This window comes from Clarias gariepinus, chromosome 1, assembly GCF_024256425.1.
Source record: "Clarias gariepinus isolate MV-2021 ecotype Netherlands chromosome 1, CGAR_prim_01v2, whole genome shotgun sequence".
NCBI classification, from domain to species: Eukaryota; Metazoa; Chordata; class Actinopteri; order Siluriformes; family Clariidae; genus Clarias; species Clarias gariepinus.
The window spans coordinates 23,307,929-23,321,413 of NC_071100.1; the positions used below are offsets into that span (position 1 = coordinate 23,307,929).

The 13,485-nt window shown below is 36.0% G+C and overlaps 1 protein-coding gene and 2 long non-coding RNA genes across 3 annotated transcripts in view; all 3 read right to left on the reverse strand.

Moving 5' to 3' along the window:
• On the reverse strand, positions 1-1,319 carry LOC128524789 (uncharacterized). Its single transcript, XR_008360627.1, has 2 exons — positions 1,032-1,319; positions 1-752 (listed from the first exon to the last, which is right to left on the reverse strand). It is a non-coding gene; the product is annotated as an uncharacterized LOC128524789 (long non-coding RNA).
• Positions 1,320-8,379: 7,060 nt separating this feature from the next.
• The window catches only part of LOC128524740 (butyrophilin subfamily 1 member A1-like), a 59,855-nt gene continuing 54,749 nt past the window's right edge, over positions 8,380-13,485 (reverse strand). The window contains exon 8 of the mRNA XM_053497464.1: positions 8,380-9,057. Within this exon, the coding sequence (XP_053353439.1) occupies positions 8,534-9,057 (524 nt within the window). The 3' untranslated portion in view covers positions 8,380-8,533. The remainder of the gene's footprint in view (positions 9,058-13,485) is intronic.
• Positions 10,083-12,523, reverse strand: LOC128524767 (uncharacterized). Its single transcript, XR_008360605.1, has 3 exons — positions 12,153-12,523; positions 11,294-11,386; positions 10,083-10,713 (listed from the first exon to the last, which is right to left on the reverse strand). It is a non-coding gene; the product is annotated as an uncharacterized LOC128524767 (long non-coding RNA).

Sequence of the window (13,485 nt, forward strand, 5' to 3'; positions counted from 1 at the left end):
TAATAATCAGTAACTGTGTGTAATAATGACTTTAATTTGATTGTAACTGCTTAAGTCAGATAATGATAAAAGCTCTACATGTTTTAGCTGTTTTAGAGTTTATGCTTATTTTATATACAATAAGTTAGTCTCAAATCATATTTTACACAAATTGTTCTGTTTTTAGACATAAGTAATGATTGCAGCCAGCTGTAAAACATGTAGTTTAAAATGTTATAAGCTATAAATCACACAGTATATTTATTTAATAACAGCAATTATGCTCAGTGGTTCATTGTCCTAAAAAAGTAAAACACCATCTGTATAACATGGACTAAAATATCGATAGAGTTTCTCAGTGAAAGACTGACCAGATAGGAGATCTGGACTCCACATCATAAAAAGAGACCAGACCCTCCTCATAATCCACAAACATCTCCACCTTCTCTCTCAGGTTGATGGGGACAGCAGGACCAGAATTAGCCTTGTGCTGATTCTCCAACAATCCCACAGTCCAGAATCCATCCTTAGGTGAGCATGGAATCCCCTTCTTCCTGATAATGTTCTCTCTTATCACTCCTAATATCCACTCAGTGCTCCCTCTGACCTGCACACTGAGGAAAAACACTGCTTTCCCACAACACAGGGATCAACAATAAACCTCTCTATTGTATCAGGAAAATCCTGTCGTGTGTCTCCACCATTCACTTGTTTTTCATCAGCAGACACTCTGAGTTCAGGATGAGCTGTATCAGGATCCAGGGTCACAATTACTGAGGAAAACACACACACACACACACACACACACACACACACACCTACAGCAAATTATTGTAAGTGTAAGCAATATGTATTTTATTTTTAGTTTTGAATTTCTCTCTCTCTGTGAAACATTAACCAATATTGCATATAAATTTACCTAAATCTTATATAACACATTGTAAAAAATTCACATCTGGATAATTGCACATTTTCAGGTTATAATACAGTGTATTTTATACTTTATTGTTATATAGTGAAATTCTATCATTTCCATGTAGAAATTGTAGCACCTTTATACATATTGTTCTGACTTCTGCATGTAAATTTGTCAGGAGGTGAGAACGAGCAGGCGGAGAGATGGATCCAGGTGCAGAGAGGCAGGTGGTTCTGTGAGGCGTTGGGCGAGCAGAGCAAAGAGATAAGGAGCAGTGTAGCAGTGGAAGGGCGAATCTGGGTCGTAGTCGAGGGGCGAGAGCGGAAGTCCAAAGCCGTGTAATCCGTCAGCGGGGGCGACGAGCCAAAACAAACACTAAGCAGAGCCGTAGTCGAAAAACGAAAGCGAAAGTTCAAAGCCGTTAAATCCGAGTGTGATAATAAATCCTAAGCGTAAGCGAGAGGCAAAAACGGGGACAAAGCAGTAACGTGAAAAAGAAATCATGAACTTCGGCAAAAACGCACACTAATCCAGCGGCGCCTCCTTATAAGCCGGAAGAAATCAGCGCTGAGAGCGTGACAAAATAATAATTTAAGAACAGATTAAAAATTGTTGTGCACGGAAGCAAAAAAAAAAAAAAGTATCTAATTTCTTTTAAAAATGTTTTCTAATAATTTCACAAACTTGGAGGTAATACCATCTTCCACTTTTTGTCTCTGCAGCTTTACAAAAATAGTAAAACCATTGTATATACTACTGTATACTGTATGTACTTTACTAGAGTATATAGACACCTGACCATCACACCTACAGTATATGAGTTTGCTGGAAATCTCATTCCAGACCCGTGGACAACAATATAGAGCTGACATTGCACATGGTGATCTTAGTCCTGTTAGCTGCTCAAAATTAAAAAACCTACAGTGCCTTGAAAATATATTTGCCTTTTTGCATATTTATCACACTTAAATAATCAAGATCATCAAACTAATTTAAATATTACACAAAAATAAGAAGTTTTAAAAATTATTTTATTTATTAACCAGAAAAAGCTGTCCAAACCTCCTGGCTGTATGTGATAAAATAATTGCCCCTAAACCTAATAACTGCTTTGGCCACCCTTGGTGACAAAAACTGCAATCTAGGTTTTGCAATAACTGGCAGTGAGGTTTTTACATCACTGTGGAGGAATGTTTCCCCACTCTTCTTTGCAGTATTGTTTTAATTCAACCACACTGGAGTTTTTTTTTTTTAGCATGAATGGCTTGTTTAACGTCATGCCACGTCATCTCAATTTGACTTGGCCATTCCGAAACCTTTAATTTTTATTATTATTATTATTTTTTTCCAATCAGAGGTGGACTTGCTGGTGTGTTTCAGAGCATTGTCTTGCTATATAACTCAAGTGCACTTAAGCTTGAGGTCACAAACTGATAGCTGGATATTTTTTATGAAATTCTGTGTTCGTAACTGGACGCACTCCTTCTAAAAAGTTCAACTTTTGGTGTCAAGAAAAAGCGTTCAAGTTCAAGATGGCGGCGATGTAGGCGGTTGTGTGTTTGCTCTTTAGGGAAATATAGGTAAAGTGGTGATATAACCAACTGTTTAGATTAGTGATAATGCACACACAATAAGTCTAAAAGTGATATAATTCCCTTTGACATACTTACGCATGAAAAAAAGAGGAAAGAAGAATGTTAAACAAGCACTTGACAGCAAGGCTTCTAGCGCGTCTGATGTGGTTGAACTCTTTGAAAATTCAGCTTCGGCCTTTAATATCATTGGACTTAAGTCACAGAGAGATACAGAATCATGATGGTTTGATACTTGTTCAGACTTTAATAACGAGGTCGTTCTTGCTGCCCTAACAAACACTCCTCAGAAACCAGCTGCGAAAAAATCGAAGCGTGCGGAATCTATCGTCGGTGGTAATGGTAATAAAAATGTCTTGGCTGCAATACGCGAACTGGCTTTAAAACACGATAAGACTTTTCAGAAAATTTCAGCAATTTGAAAGGAATTAGTGTATTTGATAAGGAGTTCAAAATTGCACAGTTAGCGGATGACACTACGCTGTTCTTGAAAGACAAAAAGCATCTACTAAAAGCTCTGAAACTAGTTAAACATTTTTCTTGTGCCTCAGGTCTAAAACTTAACATGTCGAAGTGTGAAATTATCTCAGTTCATGATATAGATGATGTACTCTTAGAAGGTATTCCAGGTAAGAATAGTGTAAAATATTTAGGAATTCATATCACAAGAAATTTAATTTGTAGACATAATTTAAACTTTCTGATAAAATTATTAAAACTAAATATATTTTTAACAACTGGCTTCAAAGGGATCTCTCTTATATGGTCGTGTTCTTTTATCCAAGGTTGAAGGGCTTTCTCGCTTTATATTTTCTGCTCTTTTTTTATTTGTCAGCGATAAAACTATAAAGGAAATTAATAAACAATTTTTGGATTTTGTTTGGAAAAATAGACCCTACAAATTAGAAAGAGAAGTGCTTGCTAACTCTAGGAGTGAAGGTGGTCAGGATTTTTTGGATTTTGCTGATACAGTGAATACTTTTAAAGTAAATTGGCTGAAGAGATGCCTTAAAAATCCAATGTCTGTATGGTTTTTTATTCCAAGTAAGATCTTTGACCAACTTGGTGGCTTACCTTTTTTATTAAAATGCAATTTCCTCCCCAGTAAATTACCTATTTCCTTATCCAATTTTTATTAGCAATGCCTTCTTTCATGTAAACTGTGTTTTATTAATGGCTTCTCCCCCCACAAAGTTATAATTTGGAATAATGCAGATATAACTGTCAGAAATAGGTCTCTTTTTTCCCTAGAACAACTTTAATTGTATTCTATCTGTGTTTGATGATTCCGGTAACATCTTAACTTATGAACAATTTATGAATCTTCATAATTTTCCAGTCCCACTGAAGGAATATAATATTTTAATGAAAGCTATACCAACTGGCTTGATTTAGTTGACTAAAAATTACCTTAAGTTTAATAAAGGCAACATTGCTTATCCATCTTTACGCTAGGATGAAATGAATATTTTAGGTCGAAAATGTAATAATAAACATATTCGCAAGATTTTTCAGTCAAAAAGAAAAATTACGACAAGAGGGAAATTTTACTGGGGTTTATTTATAACAAATGTAAATTGGAGAAAGGCCTGGCTGTTACCAAATAAGTTTTGTATTTTTAACAAAGTTAAGGAGATTCACTTTAAAATTCTTCATAAAATTTATCCAGTTAATTTGACCATTTCGAGATGTTCTGATGTTGATGAGTCTTGCTCTTTTTGTGGAATTGTGGAGGAAACTGCTGCTCACCTGTTTTTTTGATTTTGGTATTACCAAAAATTTATGGATTGACTTAAGTGCTTATGTTTCTAATGTTACAAATGTGACCCATACCTTTGACCTCAAGGATATTATATTTTATTATGAAAACCCAAAGCTACCATCGGCCGAATTTGTTGTTAATTTTATCATATTGAATGCAAAGTTTTTTATTCATAAACAAAAATGGTGTAAATCTCCTGTAACTTTTACCCTCTTCCTTGTTGAATTTAACCATCTTGTTTCCTCTCTTAGACTTACAGTACGAATAACAAAAAAAGTCTACAGTTTTTGGTGCATTTTGATAAATTTTCTGAAAGGATGTAACTTTACATAATATTTTATTTACTTATTTTTCTTCTCTCTGCACTTATTTTTATGGATATTAATCTGTTTAATGCAAACCAAAGACCTTTGTTTGCTTATTTTTATGTATGATTGTACCTTGTAAAACTATATCAATGTCTTTCTTCCCTGTTCTTGTATGTTTTAATTCTTGCATAAAAAAGGGCATATTCTGCATTCAATGTGTATTCTTTATTTTCATGACCATTTACATTGGTAAATTCTCACTGAAGGGATCAAAACTATGAATGAACACATGTGGAGTTATGTACTTAACAAAAAAAGGTGAAATAACTGAAAACATGTTTTATACTGTAGTTTCTTTAAAATAGCCACCCTTTGCTCTAATTACTTCTTTGCACACTCTTGGCATTCTCTCCATGAGCTTCAAGAGATAGTCACCTGAAATGGTTTACACTTCACAGCTGTGCCTTATCAGGGTTGAATCAGGGAGACTGCGCGAATCAGGCCTTCATGGTCAAATAGCTGCCAGGAAACCACTGCTAAAGAGAGGCAACAAGCAGAAGAGATTTGTTTGGGCCAAGAAACACAAGGAATGGACATTAGACCAGTGAAAATCTGTGCTTTGGTCTGATGAGTCAGATTTGAGAGTCAAATTTGAGATCTTTGGTTCCACCCGCCGTGTCTTTGTGAGACGCAGAAAAGGTGAACGGATGGATTCCACATGCCTGGTTCCTACTGTGAAGAATGGAGGAGGAGATGTGATGATGTGGGGGTGTTTTGCTGGTGACACTGTTGGGGATTTATTCAAAATTGAAGGCACACTGAATGAGCATGGCTACCACAGCATCCTGCAGCGACATGCCATCCCATCCAGTTTGCGTTTAGTTGGACGGTCATTTATTTTTCAACAGGACAATGACCCCGAACAGACCTCCGGGCTGTGTAAGGGCTATGTGACCAAGAAGGAGAGTGATGGAGTGCTGCGGCAGATGACCTGGCCTCCACAGTCACAGGACCTGAACCCAATCGAGATGGTTTGGGGTGAGCTGGACCGCAGAGTGAAGGCAAAGGTGCCAACAAGTGCTAAACACCTCTGGGAACTCCTTTAAGACTTTCAGGTGACTATCTCTTAAAGCTCATTGAGAGAATGCCAAGAGTGTGCAAAGCAGTAATCAGAGCAAATGGTGGCTATTTTGAAGAAACTAGAATATAAAACATGTTTTCAGCTATTTCACCATTTTTTGGTAAGTACATAACTCCACATGTGTTCATTCATAGTTTTGATGTCTTCAGTAAAAATCTACCAATGTAAATGGTCATGAAAATGGAGAAAACACATTGAATGAGAAGGTGTGTCCAAACTTTTTGCCTGTATTGTATATTTGCAATCTGCATTTACATTTTCTGTATCGAATTAGTTTCAGCCGATGGTAAGGTACTTAGTGATAATTTGTTTCAGCCAAATCACTCTTTTAAAAAGGGGTTGGGAAGTGTTAATCGTTGGCTATTTGTCTGTCAGGGCCTGCCTGATTCATATTTCATCAATAAAATCTTTTATCCAATATTTATTTATTCTCTACAAGGGCACTAACTGCACAGACCAAACTGTTATTTTCTTGTACTGTTATAAAAATCCTCAATATAAATAAACAAACAAAATTTTTTTTTTTTTCTCAGAGGTAAACGGAAAAGTGAAGTAAAGATTACCGATTAGGTGCCTGGTCCGTTGCCTAGCAACACTGAACAAAACAAGGCATAATCGTGGTGTTTGCTTAGGTTATGACATAGCACAGTTTATCTGCTGTGGTAGATCTGATTTATTCAAACACAATAATAAAGCTTTATATCCACAGGGGTCATTGTTTAACTAATGAATTTTCTCAAAATGTTATAAAACTAAGTTTTTTTCCACTTTTTTTTTATTTTCCTTTGTCCCCTTAGAGACTCTGTAGTAGGTTTTCTCAGTTAAATATCCCTGATTATCAACGCGGGAATGAATGGCGCATTGTCCAAGTGCAAGTTGATCTTGTAGCTAAACAATTGGCTTTGTGTGAAAGCGCCATCTAGTGATCATTGTGCGTCAGCGACAGCTTCCTATTCCTGTATGTGTCATTTAGGGAGTCAAATGAATTATATTTGCAAGTGTACTTTAAATTTACTGGTTCATATTTATTCCTTTATTTCTTACTTTTTTACAAACTGAATCTGGAATTTCAGCTCTTTGTTTTTAGCATTGGATGATTGGTTGAACAGGTGACAAGTAATTGACCTAATATTACTATTTTTAACATTATTTGCTGCTAGTAGTTTAGGTGGATTAGAATTTACAGTTCCACAGAGAGGAGCTCCAGGGTCCATAGTTTGAGCCTGAGCGTGGATTACACTGAACATCATATAAATGCAAATGTAAACTTTATAATTAAAGCATTTGGCAGACGCGATTCTTCTTTTTTTTAGTCCAGGTACTTAAGGAAAATATAGGTTTTAAGACATTTTTTGTAGACTGCCAGTGACTCAGTTGTTCGGACATCTAGAGAAAGTTCATTCCGCCAACGGGGCGCCAGAACAGGGAAGAGAGATGGTGGGAGCAGTCGAGCAGTGCTGGAGGATCGGAGGGAGCATGATGCAGTATCACACATGACCCCTCTTAAATACACAGCATGTGAGCATTTAAGCAAACTGGATGTGTTTAGCTGTGTGTGTTAATAACCCAGTGTACACCAGTTTGATTGTAAATGTGACTGGTATGTGAGTGTAAGTGCTTTATCCTGGTCAGGGTCATGGTGGATCCATAGACATTAAATGATTCAATTTCCTGAAGTCCTACATGTTCATACTCATATTCATATTTGCGATGGCTATGTCATGTGTCCCAGGGACTTCAAAGGTGGGTGGACTGAGCACCGTCATTTGATTGGGGTACAAGAGACGGTGGCTAAAGGACTACACAAGCTGCCGGGGCACTTTCTCTTTCGCTGAGAGCCAGCCTTCACAATCCAGCCACTGAAGAGGTTAAGGCCCCCTTTCCCAGCCAGGATCGCCACTGTGGTTATCGGAGAAACAACACCAGGTCAGAGATCTCACACCTGAACAAATCAATTTCCCAAGAATTTTGTGTTGCAGCCATCATTAGTTTCTGCAGATCACAACTAATACACACACATACTGTAGCTACACACACTGGTCATATTCTGACTGAGTGAAAATCCTGCAGATTTCATCACTGAGAATGAAATTATTATAAACTGTGATGCTATTGTTTTGACTGATTATATCACACATTAATAAAAACTGTATTAAAAGTCTAACAATACATCAATTTCATGTATGATCAAGTACAAGTGCGAAAATATTTTAAATACATTTACACATTCAATCACAGGACCTATATGATGTTCAGGAGAAAACAAACAGCATTAAACAGTATCTTAAACTGTAGACTTACCTTATTAATACACACACACACACACACACAGTCAAGGATTCACCCTGTAATAAGTGGTGATTCCTAGAGATTGGGAAAATGTTAGTTAAGGCTGTAAATTAAACTCAAGAGACAGAGCTGGAAACTTGCCCTTACCAAGATGGCGGCGTCACTGACGTGTCTGACTCAACTTCATGAGGCGTCTACATTCTTTAAGAGTTTCTAAGAGAAATCAGATTAACAACACAAACACAGAATAATCCAGTAACTGGACTAAAATCTGTGTTTATTTATAGAATTTATAGAAATCTAATACCAGCTTTAATCTGATTGTAACTGCTGAAATCAGATAATGATGGTATTATTAGTGTTTAAATAAACACACTTCATTATAGACTCGACATGTTTCAACTGTTTATGTTTATTTTATACACAATAACATTTAGTCTCTAATCATATTTAATACAAATTATTATTTTGGTTTTAGAAGTAAGTGATGATTATAGCCAGCTGTAAAACATACAGTATAAAATGTTATAAACTATAAATCAGATGTTATTCAGTAACAGCAGGGATGATCAGTGGATTATTGTCCAGAGTCCTGAAGTATGGAAAGAGTTTTTCAGTAAACAACTGACCAGTGAAAGAGTAGATATGAGATCTGGACTCCACATCATAAAAGGAGACCAGACCCTCCTCATAATCCACAAACACCCCCACCTTCTCCACCTTCTCTCTCAGTGTGAGGCGGACAGAGGGATCAGCATTAGCACTGTACTGATTCCTCGCCAGTGCCACAGTCCAGAGTCCACCCCGAGGTCTTTCTATAATCCACCACTTCCTGGTAACGCTCTCTCTCATCACTCCCAATGTCCACCTGGTGTTCCCTCTGACCTGCACCTCATAATAAAATCTCCCTGAGGAGAAACTCTGCTTTCCCACAACACAGAGATAAAAATCAAACCTCTCTGGTGTATCAGTGAGATTCTCCTGTCGTGTGTCTAAACGTGTCATTTGTTTTCCATCAGCAGAAACTCTGAGTCGAGGATGAGCTGTATCAGGATCCAGAGTCACATCCACTGAGAGAAACACACACACAACAAAAATTTTTTTGGTGTGTTTATGGGGAATTTTTTTTTTTAGTTATTGACCTCACACACACACACAAAACAATCTCTTTCTCTCTCAAGATCGTGTGTGTGTGTATGAGAGAGAGAGAGATTGTGTGTGCGTGTGTGTGTGTGAGAGAGAGAGAGATTGTGTGTGTGTGTATGAGAGAGAGAGAGATTGTGTGTGCGTGTGTGTGTGTGAGAGAGAGAGAGATTGTGTGTGTGTGATAGAGAGAGAGGTTTAAACTCATTTTATTATTACAAATTAAAGAAGGGACTATTTTACAATTTATATACAAATTTACATATTGTATCCATACACACACACACACACACACACACACAACATAAACACACTCATATGTGCACTCATACACAATAAATTAACATATACTATTTTTTTTTAATAAGGAAAAAACCTGTGACCCTTCACCCCACCAACCTTTTTTTTAAGTCTTAATTTTCCCTTTCATGTTAGGTTCAGTCATACACACTAAAAAAAATAACTTGTAAAATTTACTTGATAAAATCCTCGTAACAATTTGCACACATAGATTTTAAGTAAATTTTATTGCTCCAATATTAAGTAAAACTCACCCTTAATTGTCAGGTAAAATCTACTTAAATCAATTAAATTAACTATCAAAGAAATCAAGTAAAAGTTACATAATTATATTTAATGCACAAGTTAGATTTATTTAAAATAATCAAGTAAAGTTAATTTATTGTTGTATCAGCAGGAACCTTGGTTTTATGAGATTATTAAATAAATCTTACTATCATTTTGTTTTGGAAGATTTTCCCTTACTTGGTTTTATCAATTTATATTACTCCCCATAATAATGTAAAATTTATGTTTTGGAAAGAAATGTAAGTAATTATTTCATCTATATCTTTCATAAATCACACAACTAAAATATAATTAAACAGTTTATTCACCAACATTACCAAATATTTTTGACATTCACAGACAGTCTCGATACAGGTTGTCTTTTTAATAAAAGTGCATTTAGCTAAATTTTGCATCCGTAGGAACAACTGCAAGGCACCAGGGCCTGAAATACTTGTTTTAAACAAAATTGTGTAAAATAATAATAATAAATAAATCAATAAAATACAGCATTCGTTTAGAAATAAAATACAGCAGAAAATACATTAAACAAACTGTGGATAAACTTTAAAACTTAATAGCCCTCTGAAGCAGTGAAGTTGCACTGGACTAGTGCACTTAAAAGTATGCCATTGAAACCGTAACGCATTAAAACATTTTAAGCTGAACATGTAAACACTGAACATGTAAAGACTTGTAGTCATGCCATGTCAAATGTTTTAAGATGATAACTTCATCTTTAAAGCTTGCACTTTTGGTGATAGCTTAATCCCAACAAGTTCTAGAAGATCTTTCTGAAATAGCTCAAATGTGTAGCGCAGTGCTCGGAGGTATGCAAGGTTAATGGCGTAAATTATTCCCATAAGCAGTGCACATGCCTTTGCAGTATTGCCACATTCTTCCAAAATTTCCTTTCCTTCAAGGATTATGGATACACCAACCGGTTCTTCCCCTTCGACAGCACGGACGACAAGGATTTTAAGAATGTGCAAACTGGCATCACTTCGTCTGTCCTCCTGCATAGAATTTACAAGAAAATAAATAAAAAATTATTTTGATAAACAAAAAAATCTGAATTGCTTAAATCACCTGTGCTGACTTCATTATCACAGAGAAAAAAATATAATAAAAATAATTTATAATAAAAAATGACCACTTATATATACTTCAGATTGTTAAACTTGGGTTAAATTGCTTTAGCAATAATCTTGCATCAGTAAAACATTGTAAAACATGGCATGAGATGGCTACACTCTATAGATTACTTTGCACCTTTACAGTGTCAGGAAATCCTATGATGAATGCTGAGTTTGTATTTAAAGGTTTAGTCCAAACATGAAAATTCTTTCAATAATTACTCAGATTTATTTATTCATTTGCATTTGGTATATGCTTCTGTCCAATGCAACAAACACTATATTTAAGGTACAAGTTGTTATTTATAACTTGTGATTTACAATTACTTGCTTTTCCTGGGAATCAAACCCATGACCTTGGTAGCACCATGCTCTACGGTTTGAGTTAGATATACTGTAGATGGTCATCACAGTATATCATAATCATAATTGTATAATTAATAAGAAAACAATGCTTTACCAGGCAATCATCAAAGAGATCCTCTTCTTTCTCCCCAAGGTAGAGAATGAGACTGCAGATAACAGATTCATGTCTCATCTCTACGCTTTGTTTCTGTGAAAATATTTACATTGTATCATTACATAATCTTTTATTCGTACAACTACGTTTAGTCATTTCTTCATCTTTTGTAAGTTTGCCTTTATCCAAAGCAAATTACAGAGGAAGGCATCAAGCATGCCAAGCAGTGCTACTAACACAAAGTTTCTGACACCGTTAGAAAATTACAAGATAGAACAGTGAGGGATTAAGGAAAAAGTGAGAAGCAAGAATCATGTGTGGAAAGATTAAGCATGCAAGGTCACAGGATGACTTTACTTCTTTTTCTTGTCTGCAGTGCGATTTAGACAAATTAGAGCTTCTGTCAATACTGTATGAACATATGTACAGATTCTTTATAGTTGAAACTTAAATTGTAACTTATTAATAATATTCGGATTCAGAAAACGTTTATTGCTAGTGCTCTTTTACCATTTAATGCTTTAACACACCTGACTCAGTTTGTTCAGAAAGGACATCTCACTGGCGAGCCTCTGAACACGCCGTTTTCACGAGAGGTGGGGGTAAGAAACACGCATCTCGGTTTATTAATCCGCGCGCTCGGTTCGTTATTATTTTATTTATTTATTTATTTATTTTTTACCACAGGACTCCTGGGGGGCTCTGCAGGTTCAGGTTTTTACACAAAAAACGGTGTTTTGTGAATCTCCACACTATTAAAAACTGAAATATTGCTAATTGTACGTCCTGAGATTAAGATGAACATTAATTGGGAGTCAGGAAAACGAGAATCACATCCAAAACAGAAAGGTAAACTTACCTCGAACACGCCAAACTCCAGCTCCAGCCACGCCGTGCTGTACCTCCGTGATGATCCCCAACCGACTGATCCACAGCGCGGGTACAGCGTCTCCAAACACGCATGCGCGGTTTAATTTGAAATTTAAACTAAACTTAAAAAGTAAAATTTACTTAATATTATTAGGTTTATGTGCAGTGACTATAAAACATGTAAATGTTACAAGTAAATACATAATAATATTTAACTTCTTCCACTCAGTTAATTTATTACATGAATTAAATGTGTAGGTATTTAAACTTTTACTTAGAAAATTCTAGTTCTCCTTGAAATTTATTTTTACAATGTAAAAATTATGATGGTTAATTTAATATATTTTACCACACCAAAAAGTCATTTTTTTCAGTACAGTCTTATTTATAATTTTTGGTTTGTTTAGCTTCTGACCATTTTTTCTTCCTCCTGAGCGTCATTGTTTTTTTAGGATTTTTTTTCTGCTGTTTTTGCCTTTATTAATAACATTCTTACTAAATGTCTCTTTTTTAAGTTCGGTATCCGTAGCTGGTATAGTCCCTGTAGCAGTGGCGATTTCTTTAAGACTGCAAGGAAAGCTCAGCTTCCCCTATAATGTCACAAAATTAATGGTCAAATTATGTACTATTGTATTAACATTTTATTGACTAAAAATGCGTTAGAAAACGTTCATCTCAAAGAGGAGTTCGTTCAGAATCAGTTAGATATAGCAGGTCGGCTGACTTGATTTTCTTCTCATACATTCCCGTAGCGTCATTTCCCCGTTGAAGCCCAGCATCCATTGACTTCAATGCGGCTGCTTTAAATGTTTTTTTTTTCAGTGCTTTGAAACAAGACGGTCATTGAATAAACGCTGCGATTAGGCCAGGACGCTGGGCTGCTGCATGATGATTGGAGGAGCTGTTTAAAGGGTGGAACCCCTTTTTTGATTGACAGCATGTCTTAAGTATACATCAGCGCTACAAAGATTCAAGTTCAGTCCCATTGTCAGGTTATAGTACAAACTTTCGGGTGGCTCCCGCACTTAAATCCAACTAAAAAGTACTGAAAAGAAAACAAAACTCAGGCTTTATATCCCAGCTTACATCTCGCATTCGCGTTCAACTTCACACACACCGGACTGCATTACCCACAATGCATCTCCCGCACTGACCGTAAACAGCTGTCGTAAATCAACCTCTCTCTCCCGCAACAACACGCTCTTTGTCGGTGGCGCCCATGCGATCGACGCACTTGTTCATATGAGTAGGAAAAAGATGCAATATTATGGTTTCCGTAATTTTTTTTTTTTTTTTCGTACTGACTGGGCCGGCCCACACTG